Source organism: Corvus moneduloides, chromosome 2 (assembly GCF_009650955.1).
Source record: "Corvus moneduloides isolate bCorMon1 chromosome 2, bCorMon1.pri, whole genome shotgun sequence".
NCBI lineage: Eukaryota > Metazoa > Chordata > Aves > Passeriformes > Corvidae > Corvus > Corvus moneduloides.
In genome coordinates, this window is record NC_045477.1 from 67648665 (window position 1) to 67666719 (window position 18055).

Below are 18055 nucleotides of genomic sequence, written 5' to 3' on the forward strand. Positions count from 1 at the left end.
AAATACTGTCTTGGAATTCTTCAGGATGGAAGTAAATGTGTAGAATGCTTAGACTTTATTTGAAACCCGATGGACTGGACAAACAGCAGGAAGAGCTTCAATGCAGATTTTGTATATAAAGATACTGTAAGTTTAAAACACTGGAATTAAAGCAAGTGTGAGATGTTTTTCCACTGTTCTTCCACAAAGGGGTGCCATAGTGACATGTTAGAACAAAGCCTAAGTAATGTTTAATGTTAATGATCACAACTGAAAAATTTTATTTTAAGCATCTTTCACTTAAAATCATACTTTTTTGGTTGGAACTTCTATGTAAAAATTCAGATTTTTATTTAGTCATTTCTAAGATGTTTTTAGAAACAGTATATGTGAAATTTTAAAGTACTTCAGGCTGTTAAATGATTCAGCTGCCAAGCACCAGTTCAACTTGTTCAGTAAAGTGAACCTCTTGTGTGCTACACTGTAAAAAAGAAATCAGCAAATTTTTTAAAAATTATGTCTGCAAACTCTGTTTGAACTGATTTTAATTGCCACGTATTTCAGGTGTATCGTTTTGCTAACTGCAGCTCAGTTGCTGTTTGTTTAAGAAGGCAGTTGTTAACTGATGGAACTGCTTTCACATAGCTTCATTTAACAGAAGCCAATTTTTTCATCCTCTGCACCCACCCATTTTTACTTAATTCTAGTTTTCCATAAAAAGAGGTGGCCACATGCTAAGAGTTTTTTTAAAATTGCCTAGAAAGAGGTAACTGTTACAGCATATCAATATAAATTTGTAATTTTTAAGAGACGCAGTTGTTTCTGAAATCCCTTTTACAGTAAGTTTTGTTTCTGGTATATTGAGTTGGCAAGAGGCAGTGTGTGCTCTGACTGCTGGGTTACATGAATGTTTATTGGCTATCAAACCAGATAAATAGCAGCAACAGTTGAACTGCTACAACCTCACCCTCATCTGCTGCATTCATTTGCACTTTCTAATTACCATGCAATGATCTTTTCTTGGGAAGGCTGTGTAAATACCCTTATCTGTGATACCTGTATCCTGTGTAATCTTGGTTTCTACTGGGAAATCTGTTTTAAGGTTGTGATTTGGGAAATAATTGTGGTGTGATAGCACAAGTTTCCTAGATTTCCTAGGGAAATTGCAGTAAAAATACAAGGACTTACTGGAAAAGCAGGTGTGGTTTTAAAAAAACCACAATGCTTTAAATGGTTACCAATTAGTGATAATCAAGGTTACTTTTTTCTTTAAAAACGACCCATTGAATCATCAGATGCTACAGGTAAAAATACTGATCTTTCAGTCATGTTGCACGCTTGCCTTATCGTATAAAGCATACTACACCTGTGTTTACATTGCAAATTTCTATGGCTTCTGTGTTTTGTAATGCTGTCAGTTCCATGAAGTGTACCTGGAATTTTTCTTTTGTCTTCTGCTATTTACAGGTAGCAAAATAGAGACCCATCTTCCTTCTGCATGGAAGTGTAGTACAGCTTGCTCTTGAATACTTAATCTGTGCTTTCTTGTCTGTATTTCTTCTTTAATCATATATCAAAGAGAGCTTTAGGGATGGAGGGTATGCAATAGCTCTTGCATGAAAACAGTGCTTAATTATTTATTCTTTTCACACACACGCCCAAATGCAACATTTTCAGGTATCAAGTTAATAACCTCTGTGTACGTGTATGTGGGTGTATATCAAAAAAACTCTTTCTTTATTTTGTCTCTTTTTGTTTTTTAATGCTGATGTTGTGGTTTTACTACTGTATTTCCTAGTCTTTTTTTCTTGATCAGTAGAAGAGTTCTGAAAAAATTCTATGGATGTGAGACTTACTTGCCTGAGACTATGCTTATGACTAGAGTGGGGGAAGAGAGAGGAGTATGCATTACAGATTTTAAATTTTTTTAATCCTGTAAGAAGTTTGGGGGTTTTGGGCGTGAATTTGGCAGAGTCGAGTCTTTCAGACCTTTAGTTTCCTGATGCAGTTGAATCCATATAGCAACCTATTACTGCTGAAGGTGTAGAGAAGGAGGGATGTCATGGTTCTTCCTGGTTATGTGCTGTTCCTGCTCCCTGTGCTTGTCTTGCATTTTTTTTTTTTTTTGGTGCAAATTCAGCACACTGAGCTGGCAGAAAATAAAACAAATCTCTCCATTTCTACACACCCCATAAAAATTTTCTTGGCTTGGGGGAAGTTAATCAAGTTAAGTTGGTTACTACTAAATAGATTTTTGGTTTGTTTGGGTTTTTGTTCATTCTGGTTTGTTTTTTTTTTTTTCTCTTTTTACACTGTTAATTAAATAGGCTGTAGGTTTGGCACAAAGGAGTGTGTGGGGCCATGTGGTCCATTAGCAACTGTATTTTTTTGATTGGTCAGCCTGAGTGGAAGCTGCCTTAGTTGTACAGCAACATAATCTTTACCTTTCTGTCATGCCCTAGAAATAATTTGGTAAAATTATTGTCAAAAGATGTTCAGCTGATGTGTTTTGAGGTTTGTAGTTTTGCAATTGCAATTTTGCCAGCTTCAACTTTGAATATCTGCCTTTTTCTTCTAGGTCCGATTCTATGAAGTAGTCAATTCCTTAAGAAAAGAGCTAAGTGATCTACAGATGAAAAAGGAGAGTCTAACAGAAGAACTAAGTGGGTACAGATCCCAACTGAAGTGTCTGACAGAGGTCTGTGCTCCTTAGTTACCTCAGTTCAGAAACTGGAAATATGTATATTGCGAAAATCTCATTCTCCAAATCATTATTGATGTGTAAGATATAAAAGCTTTTTTGCTGTATAAACATTACTGCAGGGAGAAGAGGGCGGGGGGGGGGGGAAACGACTCAGGGAGAGAAAGAGGAAATAAGCTATATGTATCCTTGTATAACAGCTGACTTTATGCTATGGCTACCCTGCAAGATTTGCTCATGAGACTGTTCAGGGTAGTCTCTTAGCAGCTGTGTTGTGATTTCTGAGGGCAAGATTTCAAGGTGGGGAAGCTGGACAGGAGATTGACCCAGCAGCAGCTGAAAACACGGTGATGGTTCAGTGTATAGTTTTTGAGACAGGGATGTCTTGGTAGTCAATTGCTTCACCTTTTGCTTTAATGTTACAAAAATCTATTTTTAGAAGTTCTTTGGAGTTGCATCTTCTCTGTTATGCTTTTCAATTTTTTACATTTTAATTTTCCTACTTGTTTCTATACTAAAGAAAAAGATCATTTGATGGCAGGTAAGGTATAAACACCAGAAGTAGAGAAGCAAATTATGTAAATATTTCTAATTTTTATTTTTAAAGAGCTAAGGAATCAAAACGGTATAAGGAGCATGTTGTTTCTAATATATTTATGAATGTTTATAGTATTCTTTATATGAATACAGCTAGGGTGAGTTGTATTTTAGCTTAGTCCTGCATAAATCTGGAGTTGGGACAACAGTTTCAGGTACTCAAAGGATATTTAGCCGTGTTCTGAGTAGCAGGGATGTAAATTACACTGTCATTTTACTGATTCTGAGAATGTATTTTAGTTACTGCCTTTTTTTCCCTGCGAAATTTACTTACAGAATAATCAGGTGAGAAGATTAAGGAGAAATTATTTATACAAGTTTATCTTGTGACATTCATATATTTTCATGTCTCATTCTCATTGAATTAGAGAAAGTAGTCAATAAAATTTATGCATTTATGTGCTTCAGCATTAGTTTGCATCACCATCTCTGGTCATAATTGAGATTAAACTAATCCTGAATTTTGTTTTGCTTTAGCGTTTTCCTTCACTGTACTTCATACAAAGCACTTAATGTGCTTTGATTTAATAAAATTGTACAGGAGGATTTCAGCCTTAGAGATTTGACTGACATCTGTATTAACTTCTGCTGAAGCAAATTTACAAGATAGTAGATAATAATTAAAGTTGTAGAAACAGTTTTCTTGGGACCTTGACCTTCCTTTAATATAGACTTCTAATTTCGTTCTTTTTGCACCACATGGTGGCACTATCCACCTTTCCCTCTGACCTGTTTCTCGAAGTTTGAAGTGTGCTGTGCTTTTCTTTTATGGAGAGACGTAAGAGTCTCTGTGTCTTGATTCTGGCAAGTTCAAGTTTTACCTTGTGAGTTGATGAGTGTCACTGTAACAAGGTACCTCAGATAATAAGGTAAGAGGAGCATCATCAGGATGTGAGGGTACTTCAGAATCTCTAATGTGCTTGGTGCATGGAGCTGACATATCTATGCATCTCTTGCAATTTATGAAGAAGTGATTTCAAGGTGTACTGCTGGGGTAACTTATTTGAGCTCTTCAGTAAGGTCAAGCTTTATTGCAAGGAAATTTATCAGTAGGAAATAAAACTTTGTTCAGAGCCTTACCTAAGCTCTTACACTCTTCTTGTACTGGATTTTTTTTTTTTTTTGTGTTCCAGTAGTTCTTTTCTTTCCAGGTACATGAAATATAGTTGCTCAAGTTTCTTGCCTGTTATTCAATAATTTATACTCTGCAAATCCTTCTTCTGGGTTTCCATCCAGTATTCCGTAAATTTTAAGTTTTCTGTAATCATTGCAATATTTCTGTTCTCTGTATAGTTTATGAACAAAGTCTGTTCTGAGTTTAAAACTTCTTTAGGAATCTAGTTGTACAGAAGTTTGAAATACAGTCATCACTGAAGTTAAAACAATTGGTTTTTGTTTCATCTTTTTTCTTTTGTGAGAAGAAGCTACTTCCTACAGTAAGCATTCCTTCTTTTTTCTACTCTTGCGAATAATTAAGGCTCTTCTTAGTGAGTTTCAGTGTAGGTTTCTTCCCTCTTTTTGGGACAGAGAAAGGAACAAAAAAATATGCTTAGCCCAAATCTTTCTATTAGCTATTAATGTCTTGGGGGAGGAGGATTTTGTTGGCTTTTCTGTTTGTTTGTGGCTGACAGACTAGGTCTGAGTAGGTTTTATACATATAGGTACTCACCCAGAAATATAGTCGTAAGAAATACAATACAGTTTGTCCTAGACTCATAGAAAAGTCTATCTAGCCAACTAAAAATGGAGAAAGTTTGAGGAAAATTCAAACTTGTCTTAATAGGTTAAGTCAACTTTAAGAAAATTTAAATGTAATATTAATTCATCAAATAAGACAACCCTGCTGACTCTGCAATTCTGTAAACTTCTCTTGGTGTGTTGCTACTCTTAGCCCTTAAAGGCTGCTGAATCTGTAACACAGACCCAGTAGGGTAGGGAGCTGTTTCTGACAACTGGTAGCAGCAAATGGTTTGTGAAGACTGATTTCTAGCACTGGAACATGGTCTGATAAAAGATATTTGTTCTGCTGCTTTCTGTTTTTAAAGTGGTTGGTGTAAGTGGTTGTGCTGTACAGTTGCTAAGTCAGTGGCTCTGTACACAATTGTTGCCTCTGTGATTTAGACCAGTGCAGTTCATCTCGTTCCAGGTACAGCAGCCACAGCCCAAGGGGAGGCAGTGGAACTGGTGAAAGCCATGTTCTTGTACTGCAGTGCCAACTGACTTGTTATTAAATTATGCTACAGGCTTGTTTTAGTTCTCCTTTTACAGTGCTCAGTACCTCAAGTATAAATAATGTTGGCACCGCCAGCCTTGGAGGTAAAGATAGAGGAGGAAGTCCAGTTGTGGTGGTGTATTACCAGTAGCTTCCCAGAAATAAAACCAGCTCCTGATGTGTGCATTCCCATGCTGAACATCAGTTTACTATTTTCAGAGTTGTTTGTTTCCAAAGTGGTTAGAACCTTTCCTCAAACAGATGTAATTTACTTCTAGTGGGTTTCTCTAAAGGCTGGGAGAGTGTCTGGGAAGGAAATCTTGCTTTTCTTTGTACCTCCAGAAGATGAAGTATTGCTTTCTTCTTCTGGCTGGGAGTTTCCTGGCAATGTTTTCCTGGAATTTGGTATTGATACAGTTTTATCAGGGCTTCCTTTTCTTCAGTTATTTTTTTATATAAAGCTGCCTTCAGGATTTACAACAGAATTTATAGCATCAGAGTATCTGAACGCTGTGGTTATCCTAAAGACAAAGCTGGTTATGTGTAGGACAAAGATCTTTTCTAAGACTTTGTCTCTGAATCAGGATTAGTAGCTGTCAGATTTTGCTAGACATAACTAATAATTTTCTCTGTGATAATGTTTTCCAGCTGTAGGGAAAACATATCCATAGTCTTCAAAGAATAAACTAAGCTTTTGTACTCAAAGGATCACTTGGCACTAGATGTGTCTGAATATTAGAAAATTGAGGCTGTTGTTGCTACTCCAAAAGGACTGGGATCCCTAAGGTTTCTCCTAAATTTTGCATATCTGTAAAGACTGCACTCTAGAACACTTCCCCAGCCCCCTGACACCACTTCTTTCAAGCAGTGCCTTAATTGTTTGGTCTTCACAACTCTCTTGAGAGAGATGAGGTCTTGGTCTTAGGTGAAATATGTGCCTGTTTTTTTTCGCTATTGTTAATATTGTTCAGGAGAACAGCTGCAAAGAAGATACTCTACCTGCAACTATGAGCTTGAGGCAGCAGTAAAACCTTTCCAAAACTTAAGGAGGTAACATATCTGTGAAAGTTCCCTTTTCTATCCAATACCTTTCTACTCTTTTGATACATAGCTATGGCTCTCATTGACTGCTAGCTGTGGTTCAAAAGTACAAGATGGTTTAATTATACTACTCTGTAATGATTTCAAGGATCCTTTTTTACCTGAGACTATTTCACTGAAAATTCTAGTAAACTCAGATCCAGAGAAATAAACTTTTTATTCTTCCACTTTCTTTTGCTGTAGAAGAACTTACTCCAAAGCTTTTCTTTCATATTTTCCTTGCAGAGTTTCTCTATTTTGAAGTAGCTCAACAGTTTTGTTTATAATTTTTAGTAGCTAATAGTGACCTATCTACAATCAGATTACCAATTTCCAATCTACAAGCAGATTACCAATTTCATAGCAAGTTACTAAAGAGATGTCTTATTTATCCAGTTATGTATAGCTTCTTCCTGACATTTGGGCAGTTGCATTCCAATAAATGATATATTGACCAGTAATTTTTGAATGCAGAGTATGTAAACAATTGAAGAAAAGTGTCATCTTAACGAAGGAGCTGCATCTCATCCAAATAACTGGAGGGAATTGGCTTTCACATCACAATAGTACAGTAGCTTTACATTTGTCTAGGGCCTTTAGGTACCTTAGGATATGAACAAAGTGCTGGCTTTTGTAAGTGGTTCTTCAAAGATCTTTTAAAAAGCATTTTTAAAGCAGAATCACTTTCTTTCACAGTCTTACCTGTAGACAGTGTAAAGCAGTCGTGCTGCTTCTGCTTGATTGGTGGATGAATCTATTCCCTGCATTTCTGTTTATCTTCTTATCTCGAAAGGCTTTTTGGAAGATCACCTAATCCCTATCATGTATTATGTGTCACTAACTTAGTTCAAAAAGTCTTATCACCAGGATTTAGCACTTGAAATTCAGATAGGTGTTTATTTCAGTGACTGCTATAAACTGCTGCTCATTTCAGATTGAGGATAGCAGTGAAGTTTAATATCACTAAACTGAGGTCTGCCATTAGATGTTTAGTTTCTCTACCAGTTTAGGTTTTAAGTGGTGCAGGTCAGGCAAGTTGAGAATCTTCTTGCTTGAAACATCCATCTGTGGACAGTATTTGTAAACCAAATGGAAGCACTTCTTACTAGGGACTGACTAATGTCCTGTAGAAACCACCTGTACTGGTTAATACTGGGTCTCTTAGGCAGCTTTGTCAAGAATTTCTTCAGGCGATGGTTGCCTATCTGTCTCACACAGGACGGGTTTGGGTTTTTATTTGTTTTAACCATCTCATCAGTCTGAGTTTCTGCTCCCTGTAGAAGCAAAAATTAGTAAGAGGCTGAAGAAACGCCATGAGGTGTTCAGAGTATTATCATAATCACATTCAGTGTGAGGAAGTTCCATTTGTCCTTTAATTATTTTAAGGTCTGTGGGCTTGCTTAAGTTACTACTATTTATTATTACTGGTATTATTTTCAGGACCTAATTTCAGTCCTTGTTAGAGCTCTTTATCGTGATTCTTCTAAAAGCCCCTTTTTTGCTGCAGCAGGACAAAGCTGTTCATCAGGATGTTCTAGCTATATTTTGAAGATAAATGGAAATATAAAGCTGTTCCATTGCAGAGATCTTAAAATCAGTTCAGGGTATATGGACATTGTTAGAAACTGAATTAACTTCATCACATGCAAAGCAAGGCTTCTTCTGCCTAAGCACAGTCAGCTTGATTGTATGTCTTTAAGATGTATTGCTATGGAAGTCCAGAAGCTTGTGTATGTGCTACCTGGAAATACACATACCGCATAGTGGGGGTTGTGTGTTAGCCTATTTACAGCCTAGACTGGGTATCAGCTTGCTTTGTCGTTTTTCTTCATCTGATTAAAATACTACTTGAACACCTTAAGATTAGGTAGATGAAAAACAGTGACCTGTGCAGTATAATTAGTGTTTCTTCAGTAATTACCTTAAATCCTAAAAAAACAAACATAATAAACCCCTATAATTAAGGTAGGTCTTAAATTCTGCTTTGGAAAAGTGACACTAACTTACTTTCCCTGGAATTACTATATTGTTATGTGACATTAATATGACATTAATAACTGATTTATTAAATACAATTCAAAAGTAAGTTTAGGTCTCAGGTATTAGAAGGAACTGATTTTGCAGATATTCAGCTGTTCTGTTAATTGTTGCTTTAAAGCTGTCTATGACAACTTTGTCCAGAGGTTAACCAGTTTAATTTTATACTTTTGGTAATTGTGTTCTAGCTGCTCGATGGATAATACTGTTGGAGCTTCAGTAGCTCACTCAGTGAAGGGTATGTGAATTCCAGCATGGTATTAGCAGCAGAATGGCATGGGATATCCACAGAAGAATTGTATTCTAAGCTTAATCTTTCAATTTGCACTTAACTTTTAAGTGCCCTTACCAACATTTCCTATTGCAAGATGAGTCATGTTTACACTGCATAACAGGGTACTTGCGCCATTATGTTACATATTTGAAACTTTTAACTAACTTGTGGACAACACCTTTTAAAAATATCTGACACAGACTTTACCATTATAATAATGCCATCTTTATAAATAATGACATAGGAACTGATTAAAGAAGAGAGTGTTTTATAGTCTTAGTTTGCTTAATGTGTATCCATTAACTAAGGTAAACATAAACTATATATACCAGTATGTGTTAGGATGAATAACAGTCATGTCTTTAGATTATGTGTTTGTAATAGTAGACCATCCAGAATCCTCATGAAAACTTTATGGGTGTTGCAATTTTTTTTGTGATTTGTGACCTGAAGTGATTTTAGTAAAAGTGAAGATAAGTAGGTCTGTGAAATATAAAACAAAAAATTCTTTTTTATCAACAGAGTAGTTACAGCATGTTTAGTAGATTAGGGAGTTTTCTCTAGTGTCTTACAAGTATTTAGATGTGTTTTTTCAAGAAGGTATTCTGTCAGTCTTTCAGTTGATGATGTCTGTGAAGTTTATCAGTGTCCTTGTGTCATACACTCTGCATATGATGTTGCCCTAAACTTGTCTTGTCTATGAAAAACCAGCTAGGCAGTTATCCTCCTATAACTGTATAAAGCATAGCTTTCGGCAGTTTTGAAAAATTATGCACTCATATAGTGTCTTTTGCTGCAAAATAAACTAAACTTGCAGTGGCTAAATTCTTGGTTTAGTAATGACATTTTAAGGCTATGTTCACCTTCAGTTATAATGTTGCAATGTCTATTCATAATAACCAGATAGAATTATTGTTTATCAAGCATCCATTATTGAGCTTGCTATCAATCACAGCAATAAACAACTGAACTCAGCAGTATTCTGGGAAATAGGATATGGAAAAGATGTAGATGCCCGAGGGTATTCTCAAATTTTTAACAAGCAACTCTTTTTGTAGTCCATGAGCTTTACCGTGTATAAGTGAAAGAGCATTATTATTTGGTCATTCTTGTGAATAAATTACTAAGTAGTACAGTATTTAGGACAAGTAAATAAGATGAGTTTGTGAAATAAGTACCTACCTAGTAGAAAACTGAAAAATGGAGTCTAGATTGGGGATTAAGGTATAAAAGTCTGCTATTCCTGTGGAGAGTTGGAGGGAATGAGTGTGATTAGGATATCTGTCAATCTTCAAAATGGATACCTAGTGTTCTAAAAGATGAATACTCTCTGGGTGTTCTCTTGCTTTGCTTCTGTTGTTTTAGCTTCCAGAATAATCTGTAAAAGTATATGAGGAGGAAAAAGAAGGTAAAGTGGAAATTAATGCTGATGGACCATTAAGTAAACTTTTTAATTTAATTTATTTTGTCATCCACCAATGCTTTCCATTTTTCAGGAAACATAAGGTACCAGATACAATAGCTACAATTGGGAAGTAACTGGCTGAAATCTTTCATATAATGACAGATGTTGCTAAACTTCTGAACAAACCATCCTCTTTCTTTTTTTTCAAATCAACTAGCAAGTATTTTCGCAAGTATCTTTACTCGTTTGAAACTATTGTAAAGGTGGTGTGACTACTGTGCTCCTAGTATAGGTTTGCAAACCGCCGGCTGTATATGTGCGGGGTACTGGTCTTGGAAGTTGTGCTAATGGACAAATGCACTGGGAAAAATAGGTACATTAATGAAGTATTTGTAATAAGATAGTTGAGTATCAATACAGCTGGTTACTTTGTGATTTGCTAAATTTCCAAATACTGAGACAAATTAAAACATTACCACTGAATATTCATAAGAGGCTTTCACAAAACATAGTCGGTAATTACTTTAAGTAAATGTCAGTGTAGCTGTGATCATTTCAAAATGTCTCACTTCCTAGAGCTATGAAGATGAGAGGCGGAGTCGGTCAGATCTTGAGGTCAGATGCCAGCGTTTAACACTGGAACTGGCTGATACCAAGCAGTTGATTCAGCAAGGTGATTACAGACAGGAGAACTATGATAAAGTAAAATGGTAAGTATCTCTATAATTCATTCTATAATGTTCAACTAACATACAAATGTTAATAAAGATCAACCTTGATTGATGTGAGTTCTTAGTTTTATTTTTGATTTATGTGCACCACAGATATTTTGCCTTACCTCGTACGCTAATAGTTCAATTACCTGCTGTAGTATATTGCAGACATAAAATGAACAACATCCTGAAAACCTGTGCATCAAATTATCTTCCTAAAAGTTTATATTTTCAGATTTACTGTGTTTTCAAAAGGGCCTGGCAGTCTCATTGCAGCTAAGGAAGTGGGAGCTGTTGATGGCAAGCATCTTGGAACAAGTACTCTTTTTTTATTCATAGTTTAAAAGCAATGATCTAACAGAAGGCCCTGTGCTCTATTCTATGCTGCCTGCAGCATGAATTAGGAAGGCAGGACCTTGGGAATCAATATTTACAACTTGAGATATCCTTGAAACCATAAATTTGAAAGGACTGTTATGAGAACTCTGTCAGATAATCTTAGGATTACCTTAGTGAATTGGTTTAACTGCAGGAAGTTCCAGTGTCTAGCTTCTTTAAAATATGGATTGCTGTACCGTTATAGCCAATGTTTTGAATATCCATCTTGCAAAAAGCAATTGCAAAATAGTGAAAATAGACTTCTTCTAAATATACTCATAGATGTATACTTCACAGTCCAGCTTCCAAATGGCTTTTTCATTGTGCTTGCAAGTGCAAGAAATCTGGTCTTTGGCACATTTGTTGTGAAACAGATTCAAAAATGGGGATTATGAAAAGACGCTGTCAGCTCCTTAGTTGTTCACATGGAATGAACTCAGGCATAGTTACTGACATGAATGACTTTGCCCACTAAGTCATTTGAAGGAGAATCTGTCTTCTGGATTCACAGCATTTTTGGTTCACAGCTATATGTACTAAACCAACCTTGGAATCTGTCTGGCATCTTGTTGCAAATAGGGTGGATTGATGCTATGGTTTGCTTCCTATGTGCAACTGCATCTTAATAAGTGGATTGTAATAACTTTCATGTGAATGGCCCCAGTGTTCAACAGTGTGTGTTTAAAATAGTCATGAGTTGAGAAAAGCATGAATGAACGTGCCAAAACTGTATTTGAGAGAGTAGGTTGTATTCAGCTGGGTAGGCACAGACGAAGGGGAGGAGAGAGCTATGTTGGCATAACTGCATGAGGATATTTGGGAGCACTGCAGGAGTAAATCACTTCCAGACTTGTTTCTGCCTTTAAAAAATACTGTGTCAAATCTTCTAGTTCTGCTGTACTACAAGTTATCTCAGTTTTAAAGCTATGCTATGCTTAATATAATATTGGTTAGATTTTTTTCTAAACTGCAAGCTCATACTGGCTCATTCATTTCACTGTTCTGACAGGGTGAGAGTGGAGACGTAGCAATGCTTCTTTGTGCATCTGGAAAGCACTCTTGCTCAGGACAGCAGCACAATTTTTGAAGATGTGTCATGTGTGTCATGTATATTTTAAATGTGACAATCCACTCTGGTTTCAAGGGGCAGTATACAGGAGAGAGTACCTACTGAGAACACGTATACATTGTTTTCTGCTCTGTTAGGAAAATGGGAATGAAGTTGCTTCACTTTTTCATTGGACTTCCGTGTCTGCAAAAGATTAAAGAGAATGTCATGGAAAACAGCACCAGAAGCTTATTAAAGCTAAACGATGGATAAGGGTGCTTAAAGTTGATTGCTAAGAGGAGAAATGTATAGCCAAAAGTTACACTAAAGAGGAATGGTAGGAGGAGAACTAAATAATTTAGGATGGGAGTTTGAGTATTGTAGAATTTTCTTTGTTTCTGAGTATTTAAATTACCTTATATTGTTTCATATAATAAGATACTCTTGCAGGTGTTAATAACTGTAAAAGGTAAGATTATCACCAATTGTTCTGCGAGTGACTGGTTGGAAGAAGTCAGTGTCGTGAACTAGAAAAAGGCTGACAAATTAAAAAGGCACAGGAATCTTGTTCATTACACTATGCATCTAATAGTTTCACTTTGCTTTCACAGTGAACGTGATGTATTTGAGCATGAATTGGCAGAACTCAGAAGAAAACATGAAATACTAGAGGTGTCACACAAAACACAAACTAAAGAAAGAAATGACTTAGCAAAAGAGGTAAACATAAAGTTCTTACTTTAGTAATTGTGTATTTCTTCACCTCAGGAATTTGATTCTTTGTCTAGTCAAGTTTGTCAGGATCATGGAATAATTTAATTACCATGGTCTTAAGAGACCACCTGCTCCAACCCGCCCATGCAATGCAGAGCAAGATTAGGTCAAGTTGCTTAGACCTTTGTCGAGTTTTTAATGTCTCCAAGGATGGAGATTCCACAGCCTTTTGGACAATCTGTTCCAGTGTTTTTCTGCCCTTTTGTGAAAATGCATTTGTAAAAACTAATCACTTGCTGCAGCTTTTCTCTGTTCATCTTGTCCTGTCATTATGTACTGCCAAGAATCTGGCTCTTTTTATGTGTTCCACTTGGATAGGTGAAGATAAAAATAATATTTTCCCCCAGCCTTCTCTTCTGAAGGCTGTAGAAAGTTCCAAATATTTCTCTTAACCCCGTGTACATCATATGCTGCAGTTCATGACCATCTTGGTAGAGATCTTCTGGTCCTGCTCCAGTTTGTTAATGCATGTCTTTAGGACACGCATGTCATGGGACATAGCACTCCAAATATAGTCTCACAAGTGTGGAACACAGGATAATAATTTTCTTTAACCCATTGTCCACGTTGTTCCTAATATAGCCTTGTAGCCACTTGGCGTTCTTTGCTGTCAGCACACATTTCTGTCCCATGTTCAGTTTGTTCAACTGATGTTTGTCTATCTGATCTGTGTTTTGCCAGTTTTTCCATAGAGCTGTTATGGGAGGTGGCTGAAAGCCATGCAAAAGGTCAAGTAAATGACATGGACAGTGGTCCTCCCCATCCATAGAGCTAACATTTTTGTCGGGTTTGCTAGGTTTGGCCTTCGTAAATTTCTACAAGTTTTTCCAGACACCTTTTCCTCCATATGTACGGATATAGCTTCCAGCGGGATTTGCTTCATAATCCTTGCAGGGACTGAGATTAGATTTACCAACCCAACTGAGTGCTTCTCCTTAAAGGAGGATTCTGGTAATCAGAAGCCTTGATCACTTGCTATGATACTTCAAACGGCTAGTCAGCCTCACAGCAACATCTGCTATCTCCCTCAACACTGGCCAAGTGCTTCCCATTTTTCCCTAGCCATTACATACATGCCATTTTCCTAGGTATGTGACTTAGAAGGCTGAAGCAAAGACAGACTGAACTCTGCCAATAAGCTCAGGAACCTGAGAGGGCCCAGGGGAAAATTTACTGGTGGAAGATGAATGCTGTGAGTATGCTTGATATGGTTTAACCCCAGCTGGCAAGTAAGCCCCACACAGCCGTTCGCCCATCCCAGTGGAATGGGGGAGAGACTCAGAAGAGTAAAAGTCAAGAAAACTCATGGGTTGAGATAAAGACAATTTAATAGGCAAAGCAAAATCTCCACACACAAGCAAAGCAAGACAAGGAATTCATTCTCCACTTCCCATGAGCAGGCAGGGGTTCAGCCAGGGAAGCAGAGCCCTGCAAGAATAATATGGAAGATCTTCTGTGTGTTAACACTTTAGCAGCTGAGTAAATGAGACAGACTACTTCTGAGAGTATCCAGGAGACATGGTGCTCGTTAGTGTCTCTGTATAAATGACAATGTTACAGATAAAATAGTGGCTATAACTGCCACTTTAAAGATAGCATTGCTCTGCCTAGTTTTACAGAGAGATTTTCAGAAATATTAGGGAAAAAACTGAGTTTCTGTTAGAAAATACCTCTTTGGTATCAGTCTGAAGGCTTTGTTAGTCTCTTTATTCCTCAGTCTAGCACCATAAGAGGACATCAAAAGTCAAGTTTGTTCTCAGCATGCAACAGTGCCCAAAAAAGTATTGTCCTGTACATCAAGTTTGTATGTACATGTCAAGTACTGCAGAATAGCAGCGACAATGGCTTTTTCTCATTTACTTTATACTAAATTAATCAGTGAATAAAAGTAGCTCTAGTTTAAACTAAAATACCACTTCAAACTTTGTGATTACTTAAATATCCTGGAAGATGTGTGCTGGTTTTTGTGTATACTGATGCAGTATCAAGTCCTGGATTGGAAGAACATCCAACTGGAATTTTTTACACAGTACTTGTTCCAGAGGAGGAGTATTTATAGGAGCAGTAACTGCTTGCTTTCTTCATGTAGTAGTCCATGGTGTCTGTTCACAATGGATATACATATAACATGTTATTTGGAGAGAAAGCATGTTTACTTTTTTTTCTTAAATAAAGTATAGAACAGGCATTTTTACCTCACAGTGAGTATGGTGCTCAGCAAGAGGGCTGATGGGGAGGAGCATGGCTCTAAGAGCACTGTTTCTGTGTGAATTTTCATCTGTTTAGCTACTTGCTCTATGTCTTTCTCTCCAGTGTCTTCCTTAAGTAACCTTTAGTCCGTCTATGACTTAGAAAAGGTGAATTCTATCTAAACCATGTACATGATGTCTTCATAGATTTAGGAGACATGTTTCTGATAAGTTATTATCATTCTTTGAATTTAGTGTGTGACATCCTCAGGAGCTTAAATGGCAAAATTCTTTAGTGGGACGAAACTGTGTTTTGTTATCATGGTTATGGAGTTGGGCCACCTTGCAACAGTGGCCCTATGCTCTTCGGCTGTTCTCTGTGTTCACCTTGAATGGATGGTGACTACTCCGTCTCACTTTACTTCTTGGTGTAGTAAACATGATTGATCTGGTGGCAAAGGCGGCTGTTCTCAACTTATTCTTGTTTCTGCTTTGGCATCAGTTCAGCCTTCTGTAGCAACACCAGCTCTTTGCCCTTGGGGCATGCCTGGAGCATTGCCTTGTCCACAACAATCATGCCATACATCAGCCCCAGAACTAACAGTTTTACCATTTGTTTATGGAGCACTAATCACCCTGGTGCCCTTAAACGTTTCACTTCTGTTTCTGAGACAGTCATAGTCATTGTGACAGGTTGGCACCAAGACTCTCCATCAGTATTTCTGACATAGCACTGCTCAGTACTGTTGCTATTCAGTACTTCAGTACCATTTCGATACTGATGTAGATGAAAGGACCTTTTTTTCAGGTGCCAACTACTGGAAATAAATAATGAAAACTCATAAAATTAAAATGTTAATTAAGTCTTTTTTCATCTTAAAGCTTCATCAACTTACTTAAACTAAAGTGTAAATAAAGTCTTTTGGTTCAGGTGATTTCATGGAAGAGAGCTGAAATTAAATTGCAGATATGTGTACATAGGTTAAATATTTATCTTGAAATTCGTATTAAAGTGTTCTTTTTAATACCTTTTATAGCTGGCAACCATACAACAATCCCTCAACTTGTTGCAAAAAGATAAAGATTATCTTAATCGCCAGAACATGGAGCTCAGTGTTCGCTGTGCACATGAAGAAGATCGTCTTGAAAGACTCCAGATTCAGCTGGAGGATGCCAAAAAAGCTAGGGAAGAAATGTATGAAAAATATGTTGCGTCCAGGCAAGTTATTGTGTGTTCACTTCTATCACTAGGCAGGTTATTTAACTGTTTTCCCTTGTTTCTTGCACAAATCCCATTTAATTAATTTTATTTTTCAGAAAGCTAATCTGTATTTATGTAACTAGAAGCACAACACTTTTCTTGGGTCATAATGTGGATCACAGACATTTTTTTAAACCTTTGATATAAGACCATAGTAGTGGAAGTAAACTTTCAGCATTGGGAGTTCATGGCAATTGTTGTCTTAGGTTTACTCAGTTAATTATAAAATGAACTTTTTTTTTTCAGTGTATATCCATAAATCGTGTGTTCTGTATAACTAAGAGGAAGTGTGCTAATACAACTCTCCTGATAGACAACTAAACCAAAAATTGTCATCTAAGTGAAAATAGAAGGGCATTCTTGAAATGATCAGTTATGGAGCTCCAGCCCATATCAGAAGAATTTTAAACACTATTTTTCCTTTCAGTGCAGTCGCTCAGTTTTTTAAAGTTGTTTTGCATGTTTATATCTCAGAACTATGTTCACCCAGAACTTCTGTATTTTAAATAAAAGTCTTACTCTGAAATGCTGTTTTAAGAAATCATGTTGTTCTTGTTTCTTTTATGATAAACCTCTTTATTGTGTAAAAGGTCTTCATACAGTGTTTGCTATAGTGTGGCACAGTTGAGGAAGAAGAAATAAGTTTACTTTTGCCTTGAAGGGTCAACTGAAATTCAGTGTCTGAATAAAAAGAAAACAGGAAAACCTGGTCAGCATGCACTCTCCATTTTAATATTTCGCAGCTTTTAGTTAATGTGAGGGAGTTTTTGACCAGCTCACATACTGATTTCTAAAAATTATGGGCTATCACATGATTGGAAATCAAATGAAGTCTAAAACCTTTTACAGCTGTAAATGCACATATCTTCATAATATGCTTTTGTTTCCAAACCTGTGATTTTTACCAGTGGCTTTACTGCTGATTGATTTTTCTTGAACATTAACTAGATGCTATAAAGTCTTGACACTCCTTAACTATTAAGTGCTTACAACATAACCCTATTTTTGTAGGAGAGGTTCTTTATGAGATTCCCTGCAATCTGTAACTTCCAAAGTTACAAAAAGATGTCAGTATTTCTCTGAAATGAAATTCTTTTGTCCTGATATGTTCTGATATCTGTTGCTTAAAAACTTTGTGTTTTAAATAGTTTGTATGTCACATTGATGGGATAAATTCCCAAATCTTGAGGTTTTTTGACTTTACAAATCTCCACTGCATTTAATCTGCAGTGTTTCTTGTGATGTTTTTTCCCTCATGAGGTGCAGGTAGTACACAAAGAAGTCTTCTAGTGGCATGGCAGCATTGCAAGTCAGTAAGTTAATTAATCCTTACCCAGTGATGAAGAAGAAAGTGAGGAATTAAGTGATTACTTAATATAAGCACTTGAGTAGAGGCTGACAAAGAAT

General features: G+C 36.6%; 1 protein-coding gene across 7 annotated transcripts in view; it reads left to right on the forward strand.

Annotated features, from left to right (window-relative positions):
- Positions 1-18055, forward strand: part of PIBF1 (progesterone immunomodulatory binding factor 1) — a 107835-nt gene that overhangs the window by 7778 nt on the left and 82002 nt on the right. For all 7 annotated transcript variants that reach the window (XM_032099941.1, XM_032099939.1, XM_032099943.1 and 4 more), the window contains exons 5-8: positions 2558-2677; positions 10862-10995; positions 13036-13144; positions 16425-16606. In XM_032099941.1, the coding sequence (XP_031955832.1) occupies positions 2558-2677; positions 10862-10995; positions 13036-13144; positions 16425-16606 (545 nt within the window). The remainder of the gene's footprint in view (positions 1-2557; positions 2678-10861; positions 10996-13035; positions 13145-16424; positions 16607-18055) is intronic.